General features: G+C 45.0%; 2 protein-coding genes across 3 annotated transcripts in view; both read left to right on the top strand.

The window, feature by feature from the left end:
• Nucleotides 1–16,242, top strand: part of LOC133028694 (kinesin-like protein KIF1C) — a 17,931-nt gene extending 1,689 nt beyond the window's left edge. For both annotated transcript variants that reach the window (XM_061095655.1, XM_061095656.1), the window contains exons 3-29: nt 3,961–4,088; nt 4,572–4,648; nt 4,740–4,818; nt 4,921–5,021; nt 5,220–5,285; nt 5,371–5,549; nt 5,670–5,781; nt 5,914–5,991; nt 6,083–6,148; nt 6,260–6,338; nt 6,537–6,615; nt 6,708–6,856; nt 7,343–7,450; nt 7,551–7,666; nt 7,786–7,865; nt 7,962–8,037; nt 8,314–8,393; nt 8,529–8,623; nt 9,188–9,271; nt 10,572–10,752; nt 10,872–10,944; nt 11,025–11,123; nt 11,284–11,445; nt 11,537–11,833; nt 11,987–12,076; nt 12,156–12,381; nt 12,489–16,242. In XM_061095655.1, coding sequence (XP_060951638.1) covers nt 3,983–4,088; nt 4,572–4,648; nt 4,740–4,818; nt 4,921–5,021; nt 5,220–5,285; nt 5,371–5,549; nt 5,670–5,781; nt 5,914–5,991; nt 6,083–6,148; nt 6,260–6,338; nt 6,537–6,615; nt 6,708–6,856; nt 7,343–7,450; nt 7,551–7,666; nt 7,786–7,865; nt 7,962–8,037; nt 8,314–8,393; nt 8,529–8,623; nt 9,188–9,271; nt 10,572–10,752; nt 10,872–10,944; nt 11,025–11,123; nt 11,284–11,445; nt 11,537–11,833; nt 11,987–12,076; nt 12,156–12,381; nt 12,489–13,360 — 3,810 coding nt within the window. In that variant the 5' untranslated portion in view covers nt 3,961–3,982 and the 3' untranslated portion in view covers nt 13,361–16,242. The remainder of the gene's footprint in view (nt 1–3,960; nt 4,089–4,571; nt 4,649–4,739; nt 4,819–4,920; nt 5,022–5,219; nt 5,286–5,370; nt 5,550–5,669; nt 5,782–5,913; nt 5,992–6,082; nt 6,149–6,259; nt 6,339–6,536; nt 6,616–6,707; nt 6,857–7,342; nt 7,451–7,550; nt 7,667–7,785; nt 7,866–7,961; nt 8,038–8,313; nt 8,394–8,528; nt 8,624–9,187; nt 9,272–10,571; nt 10,753–10,871; nt 10,945–11,024; nt 11,124–11,283; nt 11,446–11,536; nt 11,834–11,986; nt 12,077–12,155; nt 12,382–12,488) is intronic.
• A 1,470-nt stretch (nt 16,243–17,712) lies between these two features.
• On the top strand, nt 17,713–21,984 carry LOC132996302 (platelet glycoprotein Ib alpha chain). The gene is made up of 7 exons (XM_061066644.1): nt 17,713–17,878; nt 18,381–18,476; nt 18,575–18,766; nt 19,304–19,399; nt 19,537–19,713; nt 20,066–20,731; nt 21,952–21,984. Exons 1-7 carry the CDS (start codon nt 17,720–17,722, stop codon nt 21,982–21,984), a joined length of 1,419 nt encoding a protein of 472 aa, XP_060922627.1. The 5' UTR covers nt 17,713–17,719.
• Nucleotides 21,985–26,300: the final 4,316 nt, after the last annotated feature.

The following is a 26,300-nucleotide window of genomic DNA, read 5'->3' as shown; positions in this document are numbered from 1 at the left end:
CTGTAGTGTACTGTAGTAATGTAGTGTACTGTGGAGTACTGCGCCTGAAGGTCCTGGTGGTACTAGTAATACCATAATGTTGTTGCCATGGAAACCAGGTGAAGCTTCGCATTCATTTTCTCCATTCAAACAGAAAGACGACAACATGCCAACGTTAGACACTCTCTACAAACCAATCAGAGTCAAGTACAGGTAGACGCAGCCCATGTACATTTTCAAACGGATAAACTCAAAGTGTTGTGTTGTTGCGTGAAGACGCCTCCTCACTGGAGCCTGAAGCTTCGGACTCGGAGCAGCAACGTGCAGCTGAATAATGAGCAACTTGCTGCTTCAGAGACTTGCTAAAGTTAGCCTGAGTGGCTAAAGCAGTTCTCAGCAGGAATCTCAGTAATGTGTGTGTGTGTGTTGTGTATTTTTAGCTGCATGCTGTTTGAATTCTGCTCTGATGTTATGAGGCAACACCACACCACAGTTAAAGGGCCGAATCGTGTGTGTGTGTGTGTGCGTGTGTGCGTGTGTGAGTGTGTGACTGTGTGTGTGTTATAAATCCTCATCCAGGTGGGGAATGTTAAACGTCCCATCTGGGGTCCGTCTCTCAGATGCTATGCAGTTAGCATGCAGCTCTAACATTCAACTTCTTCTGTTTCGTCCCGACACCTCAACAACTATCACAAGCTGCTGCCGATCGAACCTTTATCCTGTTTTCACAACGTCGTCCGATTCAATCAACACGAATCATTAAAGATAAAAAAGCAATGGATCGATTGATCGGAGGTTTGATTCTGTGTTTCCTGTGGACTCGCTGGTCACCGTGTTGACGGCTGCTGATCAGGTGATTGATCGGTTCGCTGTTGTCAGAGGTCGACTGCTGCGATCTTTGAACATAAACTGTTTTTCTCGACTGTGAGAAATTTTGTTTTTCTCTGGAAATTAAGTTTAAAGAACTGGAGGTCGACTCGGCAGTTAAATCAGATCAGAATATAATTCTTTCTGACAGAGAACCAGTGTAGCGACAGTATTTCACTGAGGCGTTCAATATCTGTAGAGATTTCTATTTTATTATTTTATTTATTTGTTATTTTTAAATGACAAACGTATACTGACAGACAAAGTTAAAATAAAATAACTTTCTAAGTAAAAAAAAAAGTTCTGCTGAATAGAGTTAAATAAAGTATTGTAAGTTTAAGCTTTATGCTGTTACAATAGTAGCATTACAATATTATGATATTACAGTAGCAGTACAATATAAAGTTAAATCAAATATTTGTTATAACTAAGATAAATTGTCATAATAAGGTTAAAGTTGTTCTCTTATTAAAAAGAATAAAAGCAGGACCGCTGGTGCTTTTATTCTGAAGTAGCATGTGGCCTGTCTCTCCCTTTGTCTCTGGTGGTGACGTGAGTCGTTCCCAGCACGTGTCATGTGACCAGGATGTAGAGATGCTCCTCTGTCAGCTCGTCTCAAACAGCAAAAGAGCGTCCGACTGAACAGATCTGTACAGACGGGCGTTGAGTCGAGCTGACGACTATCTATAGACGTGTGTGTGTCTGTGTGTGTGTGTGTGTGTGTGTGTGGAGTATGAACACCATTCATTATCACATTCCTTTAGAGAGGCCTACACATGGGAACTGACTGTGTCTCTGTTCACATCAGATCACATGTGTCTACTACTGATCAATAATCGACCAATCAGAGCTGAGCAGTTGTTATTTTATACGCATGTTTTATTACTTCATATCTGACATCACTGATATTTGAAAAGGACTGGGAGCTTAAGGACACGCCCACTCACACCTGAGACCTGCTCCCATTGGACTGTACCAGCTGTCAATCACAGGGTTTCCACACCCCCAGTGCAACCAGTGCTTTATCATCTGTTTGAGGCAAATTTCTTCTGCCTTTACTCACAACAAACACATTGACCCTAGTGTGTGTGTGTGTGTGTGTGTGCGTGTGTGTGTGTGTGTTTGAACAGTGTGTTTAAACAGCTGGTTATATTTTCTAACAGAAGCTCTACAACTAGCTGGGCTTGTTCAACCAGACACACAGAACTGAGTGGGTCTGTTTGTGTGTGTGTGTGTGTGTGTGTGTGTGTGTGTGTGTGTGTGTGTTGGAATGCCTGTGATGTGATGTCAGTGTTTCTGCCCATGGTCTGTGGTATGCAGGCTGCTCGCTCACCTAGACACACACAATAAGATATGAGCACAATCCAGTATCTATGTCCACCATCTTGTCTGTGTGTGTGTGTTTGTCATGTTCCTGCTGTGGCTGTGTGACTTGAAGCTGTGTTGACACAGCAAACACACACTCTCTCTCACTTCTTTTGTGTTCTTTGCTGTATGTGTGTGTGTGTGTCTGTTTTGTGCTGAATGAGCTGCAACATTAAAAAACATTTTCATGTCGTTATTTGCAGGTTTAGCATTTAATCGATTTTTTATCTTTTTTCATTGTCATTTAAACACTTAAGTTTTACAGTTTAAAGGAGACTTATTTTCTTTCTCTTCATGTTGATAATGTAAACATTTGTTATTACTGTGAGGGCTTCCAATATTCAGAAGCTCATCACTTCCTCAAACTGTCCATTGCTGCAGCTCCTCCTTTCAGCCTCTGTCTCCAACACTTGGTTTTAGCTCCTGTGTCTTTAAGGCCCTCCTCCTGATGGAGCCCAGTCTGCTCTGATTGGTCAGCTGGTTCACTCTGTTGTGATTGGTCAACTGCTACCAGCTGGTGTAGGAAATGTTGGCCTCCGCTCTTACTTTACTTTGTTAGAAGTCTTGTCCGACTAGCTGCTAGACGTACGTCCTGTCATCTTCAGCTAGGTGGGCTGCGTCTACCTGTACTTGACTCTGATTGGTTTATAGACGGCGTCTGAGGTCCGCGTGTTGTCAGATGAGGGAGTAATAGTCTTTCTGTAGAGAAAATTAATGAAGCGCTTCATGTGGTTGCCATGCTAACATCATAATGATATCACTACCAGCATCTACAGTACTCCACACTCTAATGAACTGATCTTTAGTCACACACACAGAAACTCATTACCTGTCAAGGTGTTTTCCCATGAGAACAGGAGTCTAATATTTAACTGTGTGTATTTAAAGGCCTGGGGCGTGGGCGTTCGACATAGACTGACAAAGTCTGAGAGAGAGACAATAGACAGACAAAGAGAGAGACAATCGAGCAGAAGACTGAGCAAGACAGAGGTGAAAGTGAGGCAGCTGTGGTATCCGTAGCGATGCGGAAACACATAACAGAGGAGAGGAATGTAAAGGCAGAGTGCGTGAGATGAAAAAAAAGTGGAAACATGAAAGAAAGAGAGGAAGAGAGACGGGAAGAATGAAGGGAGGGGGGAGGAGGAGGGCAAGGGAGCTGTAATGGAAGGAAAATGAGAGAGTGAACGACTCGCGGTGCTCGAACGCCCAGTATGGATTATAGCAGAGAGATGGTGTAGGAAAAAGAACAAGGACAATCAACAAAAAATAAGACAGATAACTGAAGATCAGAAAATAAACAGGGAAAATAAAAGATACTAAGGAAGTAGAAGAGAGGGTGACAGGGAAAAAAAGCAAAGAGAGAAAGAAATGACACAAGACGTGGTAAAATGCCAGAAGTAAAAGGAAATGAGTGACGTGAGAAAACAGAAAAAAGAGGAGAAAGGAGCAAGAGAAGGAAACGTAGGGAATGAGGCGGGAAAACGTGGAGTGAAGGGAGGAGTGATGGAAACGAGTAACGAGTGGTCTGACCATAAAACCAGAGATGGAAAGATGGAGTGAGCTGAAAGAGCGGGAAAAGAAAAGGATGGGATTTTTTTATTCTGCATCCTTTTTTATATTTCAATGTTTTTCCACAAATGATTTGTATACTCAAACTGCTTATTTTTATAATATTTCCTTGTAAACACAACGTAGAATTAAATAGTTTAATGGGTTTTCTGACGGTGCTCTCTGATTGGCTGTTCCCAGGTGGAGTGGGTGGAGCTGAACGATGGCGAGTGCGTCAGTGAAGGTGGCGGTGCGAGTCCGTCCGTTCAACTCCCGAGAAACTGGACGCAATGCCAAGTGTGTGATCCAGATGCAGGGAAACACCACGTGTAAGACACACACACACACACGCACACACACACACACACACACACATTCTATACTCTTTGACCTCTGAACTAAATCCAAATCGTTTTTTTGACTCCTGAGTCTTACTGAGTTTTAGTGTGACTTATATTCCAACAGGCCTTTGCACTCCCAGAATGCCTCTGGCGGTCATGTGACCTCTGAACCTGCTGCTATTTACACTCACAAACACACACGGTTTATTAATAGACAAGCAGCAGCAATATTTTTTTTAGCAGCCATGCGTCTGAACGCTCAGGTTAGTAGTTAAGCTTCCTTGCAGAAAGTAAGTGGACAGCCAATCACTTCAGCTACGTGTGACTCTTAAAGCTTTATTCGACCTCCACCCTGGTCTCACCCTTCCAACCAGATTGGAAACACGGGACAGTCCATCTTCTCCCGGGCCACGGCGTGCATCCTGCCACCAGGCGTACCAGGTGTTTGACGAGGTCTTTCTTTCCTTCCAGGTATCTCCAACCCCAAACAACCCAAAGATGGAGCCAAGAACTTCTCCTTTGACTATTCCTACTGGTCACACACGACGGTGATCACACACTATCACACACACACACACGACATGCGCAAGTATTCACCAGGTGAACCTGTAGTAACTCCAGGTGTGTGTGTTCCTGCAGAATGACGAGCCCGGCTTTGCGTCTCAGAGGCAAGTGTATAAAGACATTGGGGAGGAGATGCTGCTTCACGCCTTTGAAGGTAAAACTGATGAAGCTACAGATGTTTATAATGATCACACTGACATTAACCTTCATGCTAATGATTTCATTGATGCTAATAACTTTATAAATCTTTTCCCAGGATACAATGTGTGTATTTTTGCCTACGGCCAGACTGGTGGAGGAAAGAGTTACACCATGATGGGCAAACAGGAGCCTGGACAGGAGGGGATCATCCCACAGGTAACACTCTAAACATTTGTCTGATTTAAACTGAGACCAAACGACTGTGAAGGTGTGTCACAGTCAAAGGAGGATATTTGGATAATTTGCATATTTCCCCACTGAACCTATTTGAGCGAACTCCTGCGATAGCGTCTCAAATGTCCGTGTCCTCCTGGCCCTGTTTAATGTTCCTGTGATTTGTGTCTCTGTGTTTAGCTCTGTGAAGAACTATTTCAGAAAACAGGAGAAAACGCAGATCCTGACCTGATGTACTCTGTGGAGGTAAACTCACAACTGATCCACTAATTTAAACCTGAATCATCCCTGTGATTGTCGGTTGGCTGAATTCTGTCTCGTCCGTCTCTAGGTGTCCTACATGGAGATCTACTGTGAGCGGGTCAGAGATCTGCTAAACCCAAAGTCCCAGGGGACTCTGCGGGTTCGAGAGCATCCCATTCTGGGGCCGTATGTGGAGGACCTGTCCAAACTCGCTGTGACCGGATTCACAGACATCCGGGACCTGATGGACGCCGGCAACAAAGCCCGGTCAGTTTTCTCCCTGTGGATCCAAATCAATCCAACGCTTGTTTTTAAACAAAAGTGTGAAAGGCTGCATTTTTTGAGGGGAAGTGTGATTATTTATGCCTGATTGATTATTGACTACAGGACAGTTGCGGCCACAAACATGAACGAGACCTCGTCCAGGTCACACGCCGTCTTCACCATCGTCTTCACCCAAAAACGACGAGACCAGATGACCAGCCTGGACACTGAGAAGGTGTGTGGGAGTGTGTGTACGTGTTTGGACCTCATGGGGACCCTGTTACTGCACTATATTGTGTTCTTGTGTCGCACTGTAACTATAATTTAGTTTTTAATCAGGATTTTAAAGGTGAAACTTTCTCTTCAGGTCAGTAAGATCAGTCTGGTCGACCTGGCTGGAAGCGAGCGAGCTGACTCGTCGGGGGCAAAGGGCACCAGGCTCAAGGTCAGAGGTCACACGACTCATGCTGGTGTGTTCGCTAACTACATTAAAATCCAGGATTTCTAAATTATATTTACTTTATATTCACGAACAGGAAGGAGCAAACATCAATAAATCTCTCACCACATTGGGAAAGGTGATATCCGCTTTGGCTGAAATGGTGAGTGGACACACTTGATATTTAAACTCGGGTTAACTATCAGGAAATGTACACATTTGTTAAACTACTAAGTAAGACTAGTTCTCATGTACAATCTGTTTCCCTCTGCAGCAGAGCAGTAAGAAGAGGAGAAGTGATTTTGTTCCCTACAGAGACTCTGTGCTCACCTGGCTACTGAAGGAAAACCTAGGCAAGTGTAAACGGTTTCATGACCAGTAAAAATCTCTTGAACTAAAAAGGATCAGAAGCAACGTTCAAACTTCTTCAGGATTGTATTTTTTTACAAGAGCTAGCTTTACAGAGTGTAGCCATACCAGTCGCAGTTAGCAGCAGGTTCGATGGAAAGGAAATTTGCAAATAACATTGAAGTTGTGATTGTTTTCTTCAGGAGGAAACTCTCGAACGGCCATGATCGCTGCTCTAAGTCCTGCTGACATCAACTATGAAGAAACACTGAGCACCCTGAGGTGTGTCCAGTGAAATCTATCAGGCTCTGTGTAGATTAATGAAGTAAATGTCATTAGTTCAATATGATTTAACTTGTTCTTGTCTGGTTCAGATATGCTGACCGTGCCAAACAGATCCGTTGTAACGCTATTATCAATGAAGATCCAAACGCCCGACTGATCAGAGAGCTGAAGTCTGAAGTGGAGCGACTGAGAAACCTGCTCTTCTCACAGGGCCTGCAGGAACTGCTGGATAACGCTGGTAGATACACATCTCACAGTGTACTTAATATTGGTATCTACATATTATATTAAACTGGTTTATACTCATCTCACAGTACGTGTCATACATTACAATATACATGCAACACCAGAACACTATTGACACATGATAATGAACTAATTATACTGGATACACATTCATTAATAGGTTGTACTTAAGTAAATATTTGATACCTGATATTGTGTGTGTTTGTTTATTTAAACATGGTATGTGTGGCATGTCTATGTGCTGAATGTTGGGTATTTACAGACAAGAGCAACTGTGTGTGTCAGCAGATATTTACATGCTGTTCTTTACATAACCAGTATAGCAGAGATTCCTCTTTGTTTAAAATTAAACCAGACTCTCTCTCACTCTCTCTCTCTCTCACTCTCTCACCCTCTCTCACTCTCTCTGTCTCTGCCTCTATCTCTCTCTCTCTCTCGCTCGCTCTATCTCTCTCTTTCTCTCTTGTCTTCCTCTCAGCCAACAACAACAATGCCCCTGCTGGTGATGCAGGTATGTGCCCCTCCCCCTTGCAGCTGGCACTTGCAGCCAATGGAATCGCACCTCAGAATGGCTCCTCCCCTCCAGGTGAATATATGGACTCCATACTGATACATATCATATACACATTTACTGGTATAGACACAAAAGTATGATAATTTATCTTTGTTTTTTCTTTCGCCTGCAGACGCAAGTGAGGCGTCGTCTTCGGGGGATGCAGCAGCTGACCCAGAGGACCTGAACGAGGATGAAGAAGACGGGGAGGAGGCCATCAGCAAAGAGGAGGCAGCTGAGAGACTGATGGTAGAGTCTGATATTCTTTAAAAACCTGTTAACTGCATAAAATCTGAGCAAACAGACTCAAGGCAGATATATTTACATTTCTACTGGATGAACTCAACCTCATTGTGTTTGTGTTTCAGGAGACGGAGAAATTCATCGCTGAGCTAAACGAGACGTGGGAAGAGAAACTAAGAAAAACAGAATCCATACGCCTGGATAGGTAACATCACATTCCCTGTAGACACCAGTCAATGCATATAAAGACGATCACTGACTGTACAAAAAGACAATCAACAACTCTCTCTCTCTCGATCAGAGAGTCCCTGCTGGCAGAAATGGGCGTGTCCATCAAGGAGGACGGAGGAACGTTGGGCGTCTTCTCTCCTAAAGGAGTGAGTTTAAATAGTTTCTGTCAGAGCTGAACTAAACTAAAAATCATATATACACACATTTATTGTAGTTATACGTGTGTGTATGTATATATATATAAATATATGTGCGTATACATGTTTATTTATATACTGTATATATTTCAATTAGATGGCTGATGTGGGTATGTAGACATGAGAGCAGCATTGAGCTGCGAGGCCTTTTCACACTAACCCTCTTTTGTGTGTGTGTGTGTGTGTGTGCGTGTGCGTGTGCGTGTGCGTGTGTGTGCGGTGCAGACTCCTCACCTGGTCAACCTGAATGAAGACCCTCTGATGTCTGAGTGTCTCCTCTACTACATCAAGGAGGGTTTCACCAGGTCAGAGTTTAAATCACTTAGAAAATATATGAAAGTGAAGTAACTACAAACCTGAGTAAAGTAACTCAGGTAAATATAGTAATATTATATATAATTTAAAATGAATCGCAATAATATAATGTCTTTTTGTCTCAGGGTTGGACAACAGGACGTGGACATTAAACTGTCAGGAGACTTTATAAAGGAGATTCACTGTGTGTTCGTCAGCGAGCTCACCGAGCAGGGAGAAGGTGAGACGCCTGTCTGTCTGTGTGTGTCTGTGTGTCTGTCTGTGTGTCTGTGTCTGTCTGTCTGTCTGTCTGTCTGTCTGTCTGTCTGTCTGTCTGTCTCTGTCTGTCTGTCTGTCTGTCTGTCTGTCTGTCTGTCTGTCTGTCTGTCTGTCTGTCTGTCTGTCTGTCTGTCTGTCTGTCTGTCTGTCTGTCTGTCTGTCTGTCTGTCTGTCTGTCTGTCTGTCTGTCTCTGTCAATCTGTCTGTCTGTCTCTCTGTGTTTATGTCGCCCTCTGCTGGTCAAAGTGCTTCAGCTGTGTGACTCTCTTTCTTCTTTTTCTGTAAAAGCTTCCAGGAAATCTGTCAGGTATCGTTTAACAGTCGCCGCTACTGGTTACCATGGCAACATCACCTTCCTATTCAAACACGTGTTTCCTGTGCGACCCCTGCCCCCCCACTCCCCATCCCCTTCCATTGTGTATGTGTTTATGTGTGTGTTTGTAAACCCATCAGTCGTGTCCTGAATGTACACAAATTAAAATATAGTTGTTGTTTTTTTGTTGTGACTGTTGAACTGTCTCTGCAGTGGTGGTCACTCTGGAGCCATTAATCGGAGCGGAGACGTACGTGAACGGGAAGGAGATCAATGACGCAGTCATCCTCAAACAAGGTAACTACACTAAAGGCTCTTATATACTACTACGAGTCCGTTTCTCGGAGAGGTCTCAGCGGGAGACAAAGAGTCTTTTTGATTTTTACTTCTCCGTCAGTCTACGTCCGGAAAAAATTCACCGCCAAACCCATAGGTGGCGCAACGGAAGACGAGCTCAGAGAAGCCTACCCCATTTGGGAAGAAGAAGTCCACGTGTCTCTGTTGACATGTTAGCTTGCGTCCCACACACTGAACCATGGCAACTAACAGAACTAAATAAAGTGACACCCAGCGGGTCAAAATGCTGATGTAATCGTTTCTTAGCGCAGCGGTTCCCCGGTCTTGTTTCCGAACTGTGTTGCTGATTCCACAGCTTGAATCTGCTTGAGGCTACATGTAGCTAGAAGCTACCCGGAGCTAGCTCCCCCCAGCTTCCACACACAGTCAGCAGGGACTCCCGGCACTAACTACTATCCAGTGTTTGCTTCTAACCTGACGGTATTATAGAAACAGTGTCATGATAGAAGTGGAATTAAAGTCGTGACGGCGGGTTCTTGCACTGTTACCACCGCAGTTAGCATGGTGGCTAGCCTAGCCTGCTAGCGCCGTTTTGAAAGCTCGTTCTAACCGTATGTGACCGTGCACACATGTCGTCAGTGCTCGAACGAGCCACCGTCAGCCGGACAACTCCGCTGGCTTAACACACACGTCACATTAATCGTAGAATCATAGTTGTGTTTGGGTTTGATGCTACATGGAAGTAAACAGGAAGTAAACAGGAAGTTTGAGGTCCGGAAATACGGAAATGACGTCATACGGAAACGATGTCGTTCGCGGACCAATCACAGCCAAGAGCGGTCCGTCGGGTCTCCAACATGAAGACGGATAGTTAGAAAAATCAGACGTGTACGAAAAGCTGTCCGACGCCCTCGGAGAGGACGTTTCACGACGGATAGGGCGGTCTTATCTGTCCGTAATAGAAAAAACGGAGAGGCATAAATTGGCCTTAAGTGATGGTTACACACACAACCTCCACCTGGGATAGGAGTGCTTAGCCATCAATGCTAATAATTAGAATCGTCCAAACTTCCTTAGCAACATGCTATTTCGCAAGCAAACACAATGTGTGAGTTTATTTTATTTAAAAACAGTAACTGAATATCATAGTATTTCTAGTATGAACTGTTAGAGCAACAACGACAGAAAAACAGTGTAAAGTATCGCAAAAAGTTACTCTTGTGTACAGAGCTGTGTCAGTTTATATATGAGCGGTTTCCTCCACTACACCTGACTGCATTACGTCTGTCTTCGTTGCTAGGTAACCGCATCGTGATGGGGAAGAACCATGTGTTCCGCTTCAACCACCCGGAGCAGGCGAGGCTGGAGAGGGAGCGCAGCGTGACAGCTGAGCAGCAGGGGGAGCCAGAGGACTGGAACTACGCTCAGAAGGAGCTGCTGGAGAAACAAGGCATCGACATCAAACTGGAGATGGAGAAGAGGTAGAGACGGAGGAAGAGTGAAACTGAATTTATTGGGGAAGGATTCTGATAACACTTTCTCCAGTTTAATGAACACAATATATAACTGACCTGTGTGTGTTTATGTGTTTGTGTTACAGGCTGCAGGACATGGAGACTCAGTATCGTAAAGAGAAGGAGGAGGCTGATCTGCTGCTGGAGCAACACAGGCTGGTACGTGTCTCTAAGTGCAGAGTTAAAACACAAAGTACCTGACATTGTTAAACGTGGTGTGTGTGTGTGTGTGTGTTCAGTATGCCGACAGTGACAGCGGTGACGACTCAGACAAACGCTCCTGTGAGGAAAGCTGGAGGCTGATTTCCTCCCTGAGAGAGAAACTACCTGCCAACAAGGTACAAACATACACACAAATAAAAACAGCTGAGTTGATTGTGACCAGCTCCTGTTTGCAGTGAACTTAGTTCTGTAAAGACAAGTCTCAGTGGTTGACTGTGAAAGTTTCATGATGGTTTCTCCATAGTAACTGTGTAAGTGTCACCTGTGTGTCTCCAGGTTCAGTCCATCGTGAAGCGCTATGGTCTGCCCAGCAGTGGGAAGAGGAGGGAGCCGCTCAGAGTCTATCAGATCCCTCAGAGGAGGAGGATCAGCAAAGACCCCAAGCGGGTCACCATCGAAGACCTCCGCATGCAGGCCGTCAAAGAGATCTGCTACGAGGTCAAACACACACACACAAGATGAAAACATTTCTACGACAGTTTGACATTTTCCTAAAATTGAGCAATCTGTGCCCCTCCCCTCATGACAGGTGGCTCTGGGAGATTTCCGTCACTCCCGCCAGGAGATCGAGGCGCTGTCCATCGTCAAGATGAAGGAACTCTGTCGCATGTACACCAAGAAGGACGCCAACGAGAGGGAGAGCTGGAGGGCCGTGGCCCAGGACGTGTGTGACACCGTGGGCATCGGAGAGGAAAGGAGCCCCCCCGAGGAGGAGGGAGGAGGAGGAGGAGGAGAAGGGGGAGCAGGAGAGACGGGCGAGGGAGGCGAGAAAGTCAAAGTGTACGACCTGAAGGCTCACATCGATAAACTGACAGACATTCTGGAGGTGAGTGAACCAACTCACAGCCGAGCGATTTGAAATTGAAACTGTAATCCTCCTTTTAGAATCCACGGCTCTGCTACACTCATGACATCATTGAATTAATAATCAAGTAATCAATAATTTATCTGTGGGATATTGTAATCTTGATTCCCCCAGGAGGTGAAGCTGCAGAACAACATGAAGGACGAGGAGATCAGAGGTCTGAGAGACAGGATGATCAAGATGGAGAGCATCATACCTGTGCAGGTACGCCCACTCCTCAAGCCCCTCCCCCCCGCCCAAGCTTCTGCTCTGTGAATGACCTTTGTCTTCCTTTGGTTCCCAGGAGGACGACATGAATGGAGAAGACGAGGAGGGAGATCAGAGAGACGGGGACGAAGGCAGTGGGGACGTCCCTAAACAGCCGGAGGTCCGAGTCAAGCGGCTGATGGACGAGGACCCGGCGTTCAGGAGAGGGCGCCTCCGCTGGCTGAAACTGGAACAGCAGAGAATCCTGAACCTGCAGCAGCAGAACATCACCAAGAAGCTCCGAGGACAGAGCCAGACCCAGGGTCAGTGTGTGACGTCATAACCCCCCCACCCCCCCCTCTTTGTGTGTGTTTGTGTGTGTGTGTGTGTGTGTGTGCTCACTCTCATGACTCTGTGTCGCCCCCTGCAGGTCCGAACACCCCCGTCGTCCCTGTCCACCTCCCGGGGACCGGCCGCTTCATCCCTCCCGCGGAATGCAAACTGAAGTTCCCCTTTAAGAGTAACCCCGCCCACCGGTTGTCATGGGGACCAGCCAGCGCCGCCCTGCAAGCCCTGGGTCTCGGGGAAAGCGGAGGAGATGGATGGGAGGAGGGGGGGGGAGTGGAAGGTAAAACTTCTCCGTCACCTCCTCCCTCTCAGGGTCACTCTCCTGCTCTCTTGCCCCTCCCCTTCCTGGTCCCGCCCCCTCGCATGCGCACCCCCAGCCCCCATCGAGCCTGGCAGCAGCGTAATCCAGGCAACCAGGGTAACCAGGGTAACCAGGGCGGCTTCAACTACCATCAGCAGGGCAACAACCAAAACCACCATCGGCGCCAACGCCGCAACTCTTTGGATAGCTCCACCCATGGCAACAGTAACTACGACAGCGACCAGCATCACGGTGGCGATGGCAGTGGCGGTCACCAGGGGCGACAAAGACAGAGGAGGGGGGTGTCACCAGGGCCTAGAGGGGAGTGGGGAGGAGGAGGAGGAGGAAGAGGAGGAGGAGGAGGTGGTGGGAGAGACGGGAGAGACAGAAGCAGAGACAGAAGCTTCCATTTTAATCAACAACAGCACCATCAGTTCCAACACCACCCCTACTACAATCCCCACAATGCACCATTCCAGCCAGGACCTCATCCTAACTACCACAGCTTGCCACGCTCTTGCCCCCCCCTACCGCCCGACATGCTGATTGGGGCGGGCCCACCGCCGGGGGGGTGGGGCTTCACCACTCCTCCGAGGATGAGACGACAGTTCAGTGCACCGGACCTCAAACAAAACAAGGAGACGCCCATCTGACCTCTGACCTCCGACACATGGACGACTCTGATTGGTTAAAGGGCACAGGGCGGTCCTGATGCTGTAGAGATGCGTGTGCGTGCGTGTCTGTGTGTGTGTGTCTGCCGCACTTTTCTAGACTGAGTCAACCCATCACACACATCCTGTATCTTCAATCCTGCTGTGTGTGTTTGTGTTTGTGTGTGTGTGTGTGTGTGTGTGTGTAGCTTTTACGTTCACAGGTTAGCTGTTGCCATTGCAACACTGTTTTATTTTTTGCTGTTGGTTGGATTGTCAAACAAGATGGAAGTTTAATATGTAATGACTTAGTTTTATTGGTCGCCGATATCGATTGAAGTTGTGGTCACGATCAGTCATTTATCACGAGGTGCTAACGTGTTAGCTCCTGAGGCTACTTCGTGTTAGCGGAATTTTTGTTTTTTTAAAGATGAAGTACGTCGGGTTGAGTTTAAGGGCAGAGCGGATGTTTGTACTTACGCACACTTCAGTTTTAGCTGCTGTTAGCCCAGGAGGCTAACGGCAGCTAACTAGCCTGATTCAGCCTGAGCATTCTGTGTTAGCTTGGGCTGGCCAGTTAGCATATGCAAGGAGCAAGGGATGGCTCTTTAGCTTTTCAGGCTAATAGGTAGTGAAATGCTACACAAGCCCAAGTTTAGCCTAGCCTAGCCAAGGCAGCATTCATGTTATATGGGAACAACAGGTTGTACGACTTCGATTTCAACACATTGAACTCAGTTTATTTTACATTTATTTTAGATTTAAAGTGTTTATGAACTTAACAGCAATATCTCGTGTTAGCATGAATGCTCCAAGTTTCGCGTTCTGAAGAAAGACACAAATGTGGTTCTAACTTTAAATAGGTTTACGGTAATGAACGAAAGATGGAATCGTGAGTTGAATGTTTTGGGTGTTTTTCCGTTGTTGAAGCAGAGGTCGTACGCAATCTTGTTCCTCCCATGTGACTTGAATGCTGAGTCGCCAAGTGCTACAAACCAAAGAAAGCTGCTGTGTGGCGCCACCTGCAGGTGAGCCGACGGCCACACTGCTGTACAGACAGACGGGGTCTAGCATGTTGTAAATGTTGATGTGACTTGCTCACAGAATCGTTTTAAAGCGTGATGTGTGTATATTTGATTTGAGTTTCTATGAAGATGAATCTATTTTAAGAAAAACACTCATGCTGAGTTCACTATCATAGGCAATCGTGGGAAAAAGCAGTAAGTGAGAGCTAATGTGCGATGAAGTAATCATGGTGGATTATAGTTAATGTAGGGCTGTGTGAGGAGGGAACTCTGGGAAATGTAGTCAGAGAGAGGAGTTTGAATAGAGAAGGTAGAGAATGAAGAGAAGGAGATTTTGTTTTGATGCTTTGTTTTTAAGAAACACGAGGACTCGCTCCTCCATCAGGACCTGACACTACTTCATATTGAATTTGTCCTGAAGAGACGAGGAGTGAACACTGACTTCCTGCGACGACAGGAAGAGGAAAACTGTGGCTTCCTCTCGTTTGAGAGTCACTTTCAAGACTGATTTTTATTTTCAATATAATGACAGAGAAGCCAGATATTTGTTTTCATCCTCGCCGACTGAGCTTTAACAGACTTTTTGTAAATAACAAGAATCTCTATTATTGATGAATCAATAAATGTTCAAAAGAGAGTAAAAAAAAAAGTCTGAGGTGGAAGTCGAGAACATTTTAAGACGGAGAAAAACTGAATTCATTTATGACTGAACTGATGATTCTGTCGTTCGCTGAATCATTTCAGCTCTAAAAATCTTTGCAAGGGTCAAGTTCTTCCTGCTGCGTTCACTGCACCTCTGAAATGTAGGATGTTGTAAAACCAGCTGAACGTAGCAGTTGAGTTTTAATGTCCCGCAAACGAAAAAAAGGTTTACTGTCAGGAGGGGCGGGGCGTTAAAACCCCACCCCCACACAGGATAAGGCATTGTGGGAGATGACGAGTGGAGTTTCGGTGCTCCTTGACCTTTAAGATCTTCTCACAAAGACGGTCAGAAACCAACCAATGGGAAACGCTCCCTCTGGTTGGGAGGTAGTTGCCACAATATTGGTGACAAAATAACAGGAGTTGATTATGATTGGCCCGAGAAGCGTGACATCAGCAGATCTTAAGTTCCACCTTGTTTGGCTCTGCTGTCTCTGGGATCGTGGGACAATCTGGATGACCTGTTGCCGCTGCCGGTCATGAGGGGAAAATAAGTTTTCCTATTTGTTATGGTTTTTCAGTTTTCTTATTTTTAATTTTTTTCCAGCTCTGGTCTCTGATTGGCTGGTTTTTACTTTTTCTCTTTGTGTATTCATTTCTTCCGGAGCATTTTTAACCCCGCCTCCATGTTTTGTTTTTTTTGCTTCATGATGCCATCATCACTATTATTGAAATAATTATGAAGTTTTAAGTATCATCAATGTTGGGTTCTTGCTGCTAAAGGGAGATTGTTCACCCTCATGCAAATGTCTGTGTGCATGTGTGTGTGCCTGCCATGTGCGTGTCTGTGTGTGTGTGCCTGTCTCTATGTGTGTGCACATTTCCTGGTTAATTTAGAGTCATAATCAAAAGTTTGTTTTTCTTTATAAAGCTGATTTTATTGTTTTTCTTTTACTCGTTTGTTTTTGGGAGTTTAAGGGGGGGGGGGTCTGGCGGTTGTAGGAAGCCATCTCCATGGCAACTCCACTCAACAGAACTCCAACCTTCGAACCATATGATCACAACATGAACAATGACATGGACATGATGACATCACGGTGTAGCCCCCCTCCTATTGGCTCGGTTGTTTGTGTGTCTGTGTTGTTGTATCAGGAACCAATCTCAGGCTCTACCTGCAGACAACATGACGACAATAAAGTGTCGACAAACTCGACTCCACTAGTGCTTCACTGCTCTTTCTGTTCACTTCCAATCAGCACAGCTTCCTGTGGCGAAGCAAATCGCAGCTTGGCTTCAGTTTTAAGCTTTGTGTGTGTGTGTGTGTGTGTGTGTGTGTGTGTGTGTGTGTGTGTGTGTGTGTGTGTGTGTGTGTGTGTGTGTGTGTGTGTGTGTGTGTGTGTGTGTGTGTGTGTGTGTGTGTGTGTGTGTGTGTGTGTGTGTGTGTGTGTGTGTGTGTGTGGCCATGCTTCAGTGGTGACATCATCACAGGGATTCTTTCAGATTTTCTACAACTGTTATCACGTGCTCTCCTTTATCTCCCACATCTGTAATTTTTCACTTTATCAAACATAATCTCACACATCTGTGTTTGTTAAATCTTCCTCACTCCATTTGTCAAACTCGACATTGATATGACGAAGAGTTTTTATGAAAGTTTGTTGGTTTGTTCTCTGTCATCGGTGAAGATGGACACAGGTGAACCCGAGGATGAAACATATTTGATTCACTGTCCCTGTGGAGACAGTTAGGGTATTTCAACACTAGGGGGCGACTGAGGTAAAACTACAGGGCAAATGCACAGTTAATGAAGCTTTCACATTATCAAGTAATAACGTTTCAATTTAACACTAACTTTGATAAGGGTAATTAAAACATTTAAAATGCAAATAAATGGACAAACTTTTAGAAAATCTTTATTTGTTTCATTTGATTTGAAAACACTACAGGTGCTTTGTTCCAGTCAGTCCAGTTAAAGAGTTTATACAAGTTGATTTAAATTGTCTTCTTTCAGAAGCATAATAATGACTTTTATTGATATGTATATACTTTTTGTTAAAATTTTCCTTCTCTCGTCTGTCCAACATCGTTCTTTCATTCAGCTTGAGAGCAATGCATGATGGTCTATATATTATGGGCCATCATATTGTCTAGTTAGTGATCATCAGTTATTGAACTTTCTTAACTTCTGGGTTGTGTCGGGGGGGCTCTGGAGTCAGTCTAGAACATCGACTGTAAAATAAGTGAAGCCGAATCCATCACCCTGGTGTCTGGCTGCTGTTAAGGTCATGCACCCCTTCCTCCTCCACGTTAGAAGATGGGACATGGACCGAAGATCAATGAAGAGGGTAAACATTTTTTTAAAATGTTTTATTAATCATTTCAACTGTTTAGCTTTGTTCATTTCAATTATTTGAGGACTACCGTGTGAGCGCCCACTAGAGGAACAGCAGGCATATTTGGTGCAGTAACATTGACAAGTGAAATTGTTTCCCTATGTGTCCATGATGCATTGTGGGATACTGAGTCTCTAGGTGTAATAATTCGCTGTAAACCCTGGAACAGCTCGACAGTATGAAGCGTCATTGTCGGCAACAGACTCTATTTATCTCACTTCCTGTGCCCGCAGCTGTCAATCAAACAGATACTTCCTCAGCTTCTCCTCACTTTGACTCAGTCGTTCAGAGTCTTTCTCACCATGCAGCTCGTCCTCCTCCTCTGTCTTCTGTCCCACGTTGCCAGGGTTACAGCTGTGGCAGGTTGCCACAGTGACAGGGACAAGGACCACCGGCCCAGGATGAACTGCACGGAGGCCGGGTTCAGCGGCGTCCCGGCGGGACTCGAACCCACGACCAAGGTAAACACAAACAGCTGCTGCAGAGAGAAGATCACGTTTCTGTTGTGACTTCCGAGTAGAACAAAATATTTAAAAGTATTTCAGGAAATTCAGACTTTAAAAAGAGTTATTAATATTCAAAAATCAATATCAATACTGATGCAGCTCTAGTAAAAAATAACATGTGATCAGAAAGAGGACATTCTTATTACGAGAACAGATGTAATTAGAAAAAGATTGAATGATTATTTAAAGAAACTGTTTTCCTCAGTGGAAACATGGAAAAGTTACAATTAAACTTCAATTTAACCCAAAAAGCAACAGAATGAATGATGATGTAAAATGACAACGCACAATTAAAGCTTCTGCAGCTGTGAGAAGATAAAACAAGTTTAAAATGTCTCATCCCTGTTTGGATTTGAGTGACAGGACGAGACCACAGCGGACACACAAGCTTCCTGCGTTCGACTGATAAGACGACAGAGGGACAGGAAACTGAATATTTCCTTCTCTCCTTTTTTAGGTTCTGTTGTTTCCTAGGAACCTGTTCTCCAGTTTGTCCTGGTCCTCCTTCAAGATTTTCCCGGACATCTATGAGATCGACCTCACAGGCAACCAGGTGTCCATCGGGGTTATTTTTTATCAGACTGAATGAATAACGTTGAGGCCACTTCATCAGTATTAAATCCCGAGTTTCCTGATGTCTTGTGTCTCCAGGTTCCAGAGGTGACTCCCAGCGCTGCTCCCATCCTGCCCACCCTCAGTGTTCTCCGACTGGGGAGGAACCGCCTCAGGTCCATTCCTGACGGCTCCTTCTCCGCCTGTCCTGCTCTGACCGAACTCTACCTGGACAACAACAACATCACCACTCTCAGCGACCACTCCTTCTCTGGACTCAGTATACTCGAGGTTGGTGAATAAGCATATTAGCATGTGTTATCAGTGTGTTAGCATGTAGCACAATGACCGTTTTGATCAAGTATCCATCCATCCATGAAAAGACACGTGAAGATGTTTAGAGGTTAGAGAAAAGCGGGAATCACCCACTTGTGGTTGTACCCCTCCGCCAACCGGTGTAGTTTCAGTCTTTCTACATGTTTAGTGAGGTCACTGTCACCTTTGACCACAGAAATCCTATCAGTTCATCTTCAGGTGTAAGCGACAACTCATTCAAATTGACCTATGATCACCAAAGTTGATCCATGAGTCTAAGTTAACTTTTGGGCCAAATCTGAAAGTCTTCTCTCAAAGTGTTCTAAATATAATGTGTGGTCACGAGGAGGAAAATAGGAGTTTGTCCACCACAATCGAATGAGGTCTTCTTTGAGTCAAACTTAATATTTGTACCAAATTAAGGCGTTCATGAGATATCGTGTTCACATAAGAGGACATGTAGATGACCTGAAAACTACGAATCAGAGATGTTGTTGTTCTGTCTCCTTTTAGATCCTGGAGCTGTCGTCCAATCATATCAAAGTGCTTCCCGAGCTCCTGCTCCACCCTGTTCCGGCCATAGAGACCCTGTCCCTGGAGATCAACCAGGTGAGAACACACACCAAGAGTTCTGGAAGTATGTGAGCATGAAGTTTGAGGTGGACCAGGTTACCAGCTGTTCATTTTCTTGCCTCTAGGGGGCGAGTGATGGTCTAAAACTGCAACACGTGTCCTTTTCCTTTTAGATCAAAGTGATGCCGGACAATTGGTTCAGCACGAAGGAGGATGTGCCGTACCTCTATCTCTCAGCCAATCCCTGGGTCTGCTCCTGTAGCATTGGTTACTTGCACGGATACATTGATGATTATGCCAACGTCTACGTCCGCGATGGTCCAGTCGTCACGTTGAGACTTGAAAGTGTTGTGAGTTCCACAAACTAACAAGCAAAGAAAGATGCTGTGACAAGTAGAACATGAATGTGTTGCTGCTCAGTGGTCTACTCTTAAAACCGTACCCAAGCTTTATCTAGTTTGTGGTAATGTCGCCATCTCCTGTTCACATGAGGACAGTTCAGTCCGGGTAAATGAGCTCCTGTATGTTGGGGTCTTGTTGAACTCGATGAGGTGTGACCGTTAAAAACAGTTCAACCCTCCATCAACGTCGTACAAACCTTGAGACAGATTGTCCCTCAGGACTGACGACAGACATTCACGTATTTTAGATGAGGTTGATTTTGCTGTGACTGACTTTGCGATGGTTGTTGTGTTTTCACAGATATGTGATTCTCCCCAGAGGCTCAAAGGTCAACCACTGATGAGTCTCACTGAGTCTGATTGGTGTCCGACGGATGCTGCTTCCTCGACTGTCACCAGCGTTTCCTCTTTTCCTGCTACTACTATCACTGCTGCTGCTACTGTCGCATCCACTGTGGCCACGTTACAACCCCACACAGAGCACTACAGAGTATCCACAAGGTCCTGGTACCAAACTTTCACCCGTTCTTTTGAGTGGTCGAGTATTTCGCAGACAGGTCCTGAAGTAAGGAATTTATCTTTTGGGTCACATCTTCCTTCTGAAAGTCCTGTGAGCACGTCAACGGCTGCGTCCATGAGGGCTCGGACAACTGAATCCGTTCCTTCAACTGTTACATCGACAACTCCGGAACTGAAGCTTATCACGGCCACCGCCCCCACTGAGGCAGCAAACACCCCAGGCTCCACATGGGTATCTGACAGAGCTGCAGGTGGTGAACGTGGTGGTAGAGTCGGTGCCGTCGGAGCAGGAGTGTTCTGCTTCTGGCTCTTTGCAGTGTGCGTGCTGCTGTGCGTTGTGTCGGCGGCGTGCATATTGGCAACTCTGGCGAGGTTGGTGGACTGGTACAGGAAGGTGTACAAGCCTCTGAATGTGGCTCTGGCAAGACGGGGGGGAGGTGGTGCGGGAGTGAGGCTGTTAACGTGCAACAGGAGGGAGGAGGTGGCAGGAGGAGGAGGAGGAGGAGGAGGAGTGGTGGCACTGTATCGCTCCGTTCTGTTTATCCACAGAGAGGAAGAGAAAGCTGTAGAGAGGGAGGACGGAGTGGGTGAAGGTGAGGGGGGGGGACGAGAAGGGAGGGAAAGACTCCTCGTCACTCTGGAGTCGACGGGAGAAGAAGTGAAGAGAGAGGATGAAGGAGAGAGAGGAGCGATGGAGGAGAGGGGGGTGTATCGGAAGACTCTGTACCGTCTGTTGAGCAAAGAAGAGGCCATCTCCGGATGGAGGGATGTGATGGAGGAGGAGTGTCGGGTGCCTGCAGAAGAAGGAGGCGCAGGTGGAGGAGAAGCTTCCAGGAAGCGCTACAGTGTGATTCTAAGGGAGGAGAGGGGGGAGGCAGCGGGAGGGAGGGAAGAGCTGGAGTGGGTGGTGGGGGGGTGGGAGGTGAAAGGAGGACGGGGAGGTGGAGAAGGGGCGGGGCCGAGGAGCAGCTGGGGGGAGTGGCTGTCCAACTACTTACCCAGCATGCCCTGGGGGGTGACCATGCCTCCTGAAGGGGGGGCAGCTCAGTGACGTCACATGACTTCATTATGATTCACGTTTATTTCAGGTCACAGAAAAGTTTGTTGATGCACATGTGACGTCTGAGATCGTGAATATTTTCGTCGTCTTTGAAACATTGAAATTTCTCCACTTTTCATTTTTTAGTTTCTGCTGATTTGAGTTTGTTGACTGTTCTTCTTTGATATAAGCTCCGCCTCAATTCAGAGGTCGTAAACCGTGATGACCGTTTTCTTATTGCATCACCAGCTTGTCCCGCCCTTACAGCTGTCACCTAGCAACAGAGCTAGGGACATAAAATATTCTTTGTTGATTAAAATTGTTGAAAGAGATGTTTTTTAATAGATAAGCTGTTCGTGTGATGCTTTAAAAATTGTTTTAATAAATTATTCTGCCGCTGGGACACAAAGCGTCTTTAAATGCAGCCTCTGAAGTTTGCGACCCTGAATTGAGACACAGCTATAGAAAACTTTAACCACAAGGAAAAGAAACATTTAACCACTTTGTGTTAAACAGAATAAAGGATATAAACACTTTCTAACACCTTCAATATCTTGTCTGACTTATTTCTTCCTGATCTTCTGTAGATTCCATGTTTTCTGTTTGTGTTGTTTCCGTCCCGTCTCTAGTGTTTTGATAATGAGCATCTTGTCAGGAAGTAACCTGATATCTGTTCACTCTAATTTGGTAAAGTCCTGGAATGCATCTAGTGTACTTTAAGTTTTAGGATGAAAGTTGGACCAAGAATCTTCTCTGTTGACGGATCCATGTTGTAATAAACTCATATGTTCATGAAGGACAACCGATCGGGTTCATTCTGTTATTCATCACATTGATCAGCGTTAGGATCTCTCGTTAGACGTCTGTGCATCACAAAGTTCAACCTGACGTCCGCACCAATCCACCGTTTCTGAGACGTTTGAAAACTTCTTCAAACATCATTTCATCTCGATACCAATTAATTCAGGGCCAGTATCGCCGATATCGATACCGATACTTTTTAATAATTAAGGTGGATGCATCATCAAATTGCTAAATCTGAATGAATTTTCATGACCTTTAATTGTTTTTGTGAATTTTCCTTTAGATTATTAATGAGTTAAAATCCAGGACAGAATTTGGGCAAAGATTATTCATAAATAGAAAATACTTTATTATCAAAATATTTTGCTCAAAAGCTACAGTAACAACAGAACAGATACATACATTATCATGTCGGAATTTGTAGCTGTGATCAACAATTTTCAAGTACAATGTTGAGGAAATACGATATAAATATACAAAAAAAAATCTCCCCTTCAGTGCACTTCTGATTTGGCTTTGAAAAAATTATTCAAAAATAATTATTCAAAATACAATAAATAAAGTGCAAATAACTAAACAACCCCCAAAGAGTTCAAATAAATATTCCCAGAAGCCCCCCTGTGGGCCATGTCTCTTTGTGCAGAACAGGGGTTTTGGTTAGAGGTTTTTGTTATCTGAATTTCAGCCTCAATCTCAATTTGGAAATAACACTCCTTACAGTACAGACTTGCACTTTATACATTACAGCTGTCTTATATTGCTCTTTCAGAAAGTAGTCACAGTAACATGAATTAAACGTTGGAATGTAGCTGTCTCCTTCCAAATAAAGACAGGTTCCTGAGCAACACGTATCACATTGGACAGGGGGGTTCACAGAGCAGAATACTGATATGCTAGCCTGGGTACCAGGCGTACTTAGCCCCGCCCACAACATTTGAGGTCTGGAAGTTTGGTCTGGCATTGCTCCGTTGGGGAGAAACTATGCCCGAACAGAAGCTGTTCGGACCAATCAGATCGTCAGGGCGGGCTTTATACGATGATGGACAGATGATCAACAATAACGTAATCAACCACGTCACCAAAGAGCGCTTGGGTTAGCACCGTGAGCGCCGATGCCAGATGTTAGCATCGGTGCTGCGCCTCTTCAGGAACTGACCAGGCAGTAAACTTGGTTAGATCTTCTCGGCTTCATGTCCCCACACGGACCATCAGTTTACGGGAAGGGAACCCGGACAGACCCGGGTCTGGGTGAGGGGTTCTGGGAGTGAGGGCGTGACAACGACTGGACTGAGAGGTCGAGAGCCGTCAAATCGAGCTAGCTCTCAGCGGCTAGCTGCTCTCTCAGCGGGGCTTAGGAGTACAGCAGCGCTTATTTACAAGTGTTACCATTGAAAGGATTCCGTTTAACTGCCACAAGAGTTGTTCATCTTGTAATAAAGATCTCAATAAGGAAACACGCTGTGTTGTGTTTTTTTTTTACCTTGGTATCGAAATTGGCATTGAGAATTGTGTTATTTTACTGATATTGGCAGAGACTACTGAATTTTTGGTATCGTGACACCCCTACTTACAAATGGTAAGAGAAAGTCTTGACTGTCTGACTTAGTAAATAACTCACGATGTCGCTTAACATACGTCACATACTACGTTGCTCTGATTGGTTGTAGGTCTATCCAATTGAGCGAAGAGGCATTTTTTGTTCCTGGTTCGGTTGAAACACGCCGCATAATCACAGCCCGATGGAGCAGTATCAGACTCATATTCTGACTAGAATTATGAGTTTGACAACGTCAGGCTACTGATATACAGCATATTCACATGAAAATAAAAGGAACAGTAAACACTACTCCTCTCCCTCAGCCCTGGTCCTGTCAGCAGCAGTGTGACAGGGTACTGCCCTGTAAACATCACAGATTTTCACAGTTGTCTCAGACACAATGCAGAATCAACTACTAAGTGTGTGTTTGTTTTAAAAACACTACATTAACTGTGTGTGTGTGTGTGTGTGTCAGAGTGTTCTCCATGTCCTGGAGTCAGTGTTCAGAAGTGTATGTGTGGTAGAGATAAGGCAGAGAGGCCCTGTGCCAGCCCTTCTGGTTAAATCTAGAATAGTTCTTCCGTTCTCCTGTTGAGGGTTAAGGGCAGATGATGTCACACCTTGTTAAATCCCTATCAGACAAATTGTGATTTGTGAATATGGGCTATGCAAATACAATTTGATTGATATGAATGATATTACCGGCCTGTAAAGACCGGGTCTGATACATGACGAACTCTTGGCATTTCCTGTGAACCTCCTCCTCCAGAGTAAAAGCACGGACAGAGGGGACGTTCGGCCCCTCACACTTGTGATCAAACAGCTGAATTTTCAAGTCCAGCGTCCTTCTCTTTTTCCTCTGTTTGGACACACGTCTGTTTGTTCATCAACTTATATCTGATAAAGACGACAGCACCAATAATAAGTGACGTGACAGCAAATGTCAGACAAACCGCGAGTGCAACAACAGGCATCTGACTCTTTCTCACATCCTCCTTTCGTCCACCATTGTCTCCTTCCTCCTTGTCTCCTTCCTCCTTGTCTCCTTCCTCCTTGTCTCCTTCCTCCTTGTTTCCTTCCTCTTTGTTTCCTTCAGCCAGTGGAACTGAGGGACCTGCAGAGCAGAACAGGTGTCAGGTAGGTGAGGACAGAACATTCTCTACCACCTCACCTGAGTCTGGATTCTACCTGAATCTGGACTCTATCAACTCACCTGAGTCTGTGACAGTCAGCCTGACGAGGCTGCTGGACTCACTGGTTGTTCTTTCACCGTTCTTTATTATGATGCTGGTAATTTGACACTTGTACGTTCCAGTATCATTGACGGTGACGTTCTTCAAAGTCACAGACACGTCTCCGTCCTTCATCTCTGGATCTCTCAGCTCCACTCGACCACAAAAAGACGGATGCTGGTATTTTTCGTACGACCGCTTGTTCCGGTAGACGAACACGTAACCATCTGACTTCTGTTCCAGTCTGGTCCACTTTAACAGCATCTCGGCAGCATCACTGGGACAGTGACACTGAAGAGTGGCATCGGCTCCAGGTTTCACTGTTGTCACTGTTGTCACTGTTGTCACTGTTGTCACCTGCTGATCTACACAAACACACAAAGAACACATAAAGAAAAAAACAATGTAAAATCTGATTTGAATCCTGACAGCTACTGTCGTTGTTCTGAAGCAAACCTCCGTGTGGCCCCAGAGAGCTGATTCAATCTTCAGAACCTAAATGAAACTCGGACAGGAAGTCGTTAGTGTACTAAGTGTTGTGTCGTCACACTTGTATATTAAATAATTCCACAGTAAGTCAAACAGAAAGTGAACCTAATAAAGTCTCCTCTTAGAGTTCAGGATTCATTCATTATTAGGTTCATTTTCACTTTTTATGCTTCCTCATGGCTCTTTCTTTGAAGATGATACTGAGTTTTATGAAATGGTAACACATCCTCAGTTAAGCTGCTTGTAGACCTGCACTGACATTCTCTGGAGCTGATGTGTGTGACAACGCAAATGTCCGACTGGGAACCTCCAAACTTTCTGCAGAGTTTCTCCATCCGGCCCGAATGTCTGAATGAGCCAATGTGAGATAATTTCTCAAAACACATCTCTTCTCTTTGGCCTTCTGTTCCAGTCGAGAAAGTTTTTATCCCAGCGGATTTTATAATTCTATTTTCATCATTAGTATTTTGACATATTTTGTGTTCCTGTTTTCTTGTTGTTCCTTTGACTTTTTAAAGCACTTTGGTCAAACAAGTTGTTTTGAATGTTCTATTTAAATAAAGTTGACATTTTTGGTTTTGTAATTTAAAGCCACTTTCTCAGTTGGAACAGAAACTTTAATTTAATGCCTACCACCAAAGACAATAAAGAGAATCCTATGCATTTGAAGTGTCATCTCAACTTAAACCTCGTGTTTATCCAACAAAGGAAACAGTCATCAACACTTTAAGGATCAATTATTCTGCATTTCTATGAAGAGAATCAAGTAGTAAGTGTGAACACAGAGGGTGTGTTTTTACTACGTCATAACCAGTTTGTACTAAAGAAACTGGTTGGTCACATTGTGCAACACATGGGGGGAGTGGCCTCTGGGAGGGATCGTTTTAAAACATCAACAGTCACACAGATTCCACCT

Source organism: Limanda limanda, chromosome 22, assembly GCF_963576545.1.
Source record: "Limanda limanda chromosome 22, fLimLim1.1, whole genome shotgun sequence".
Lineage (NCBI taxonomy): Eukaryota > Metazoa > Chordata > Actinopteri > Pleuronectiformes > Pleuronectidae > Limanda > Limanda limanda.
This window is presented reverse-complemented; position numbering and strand designations above follow the sequence as displayed.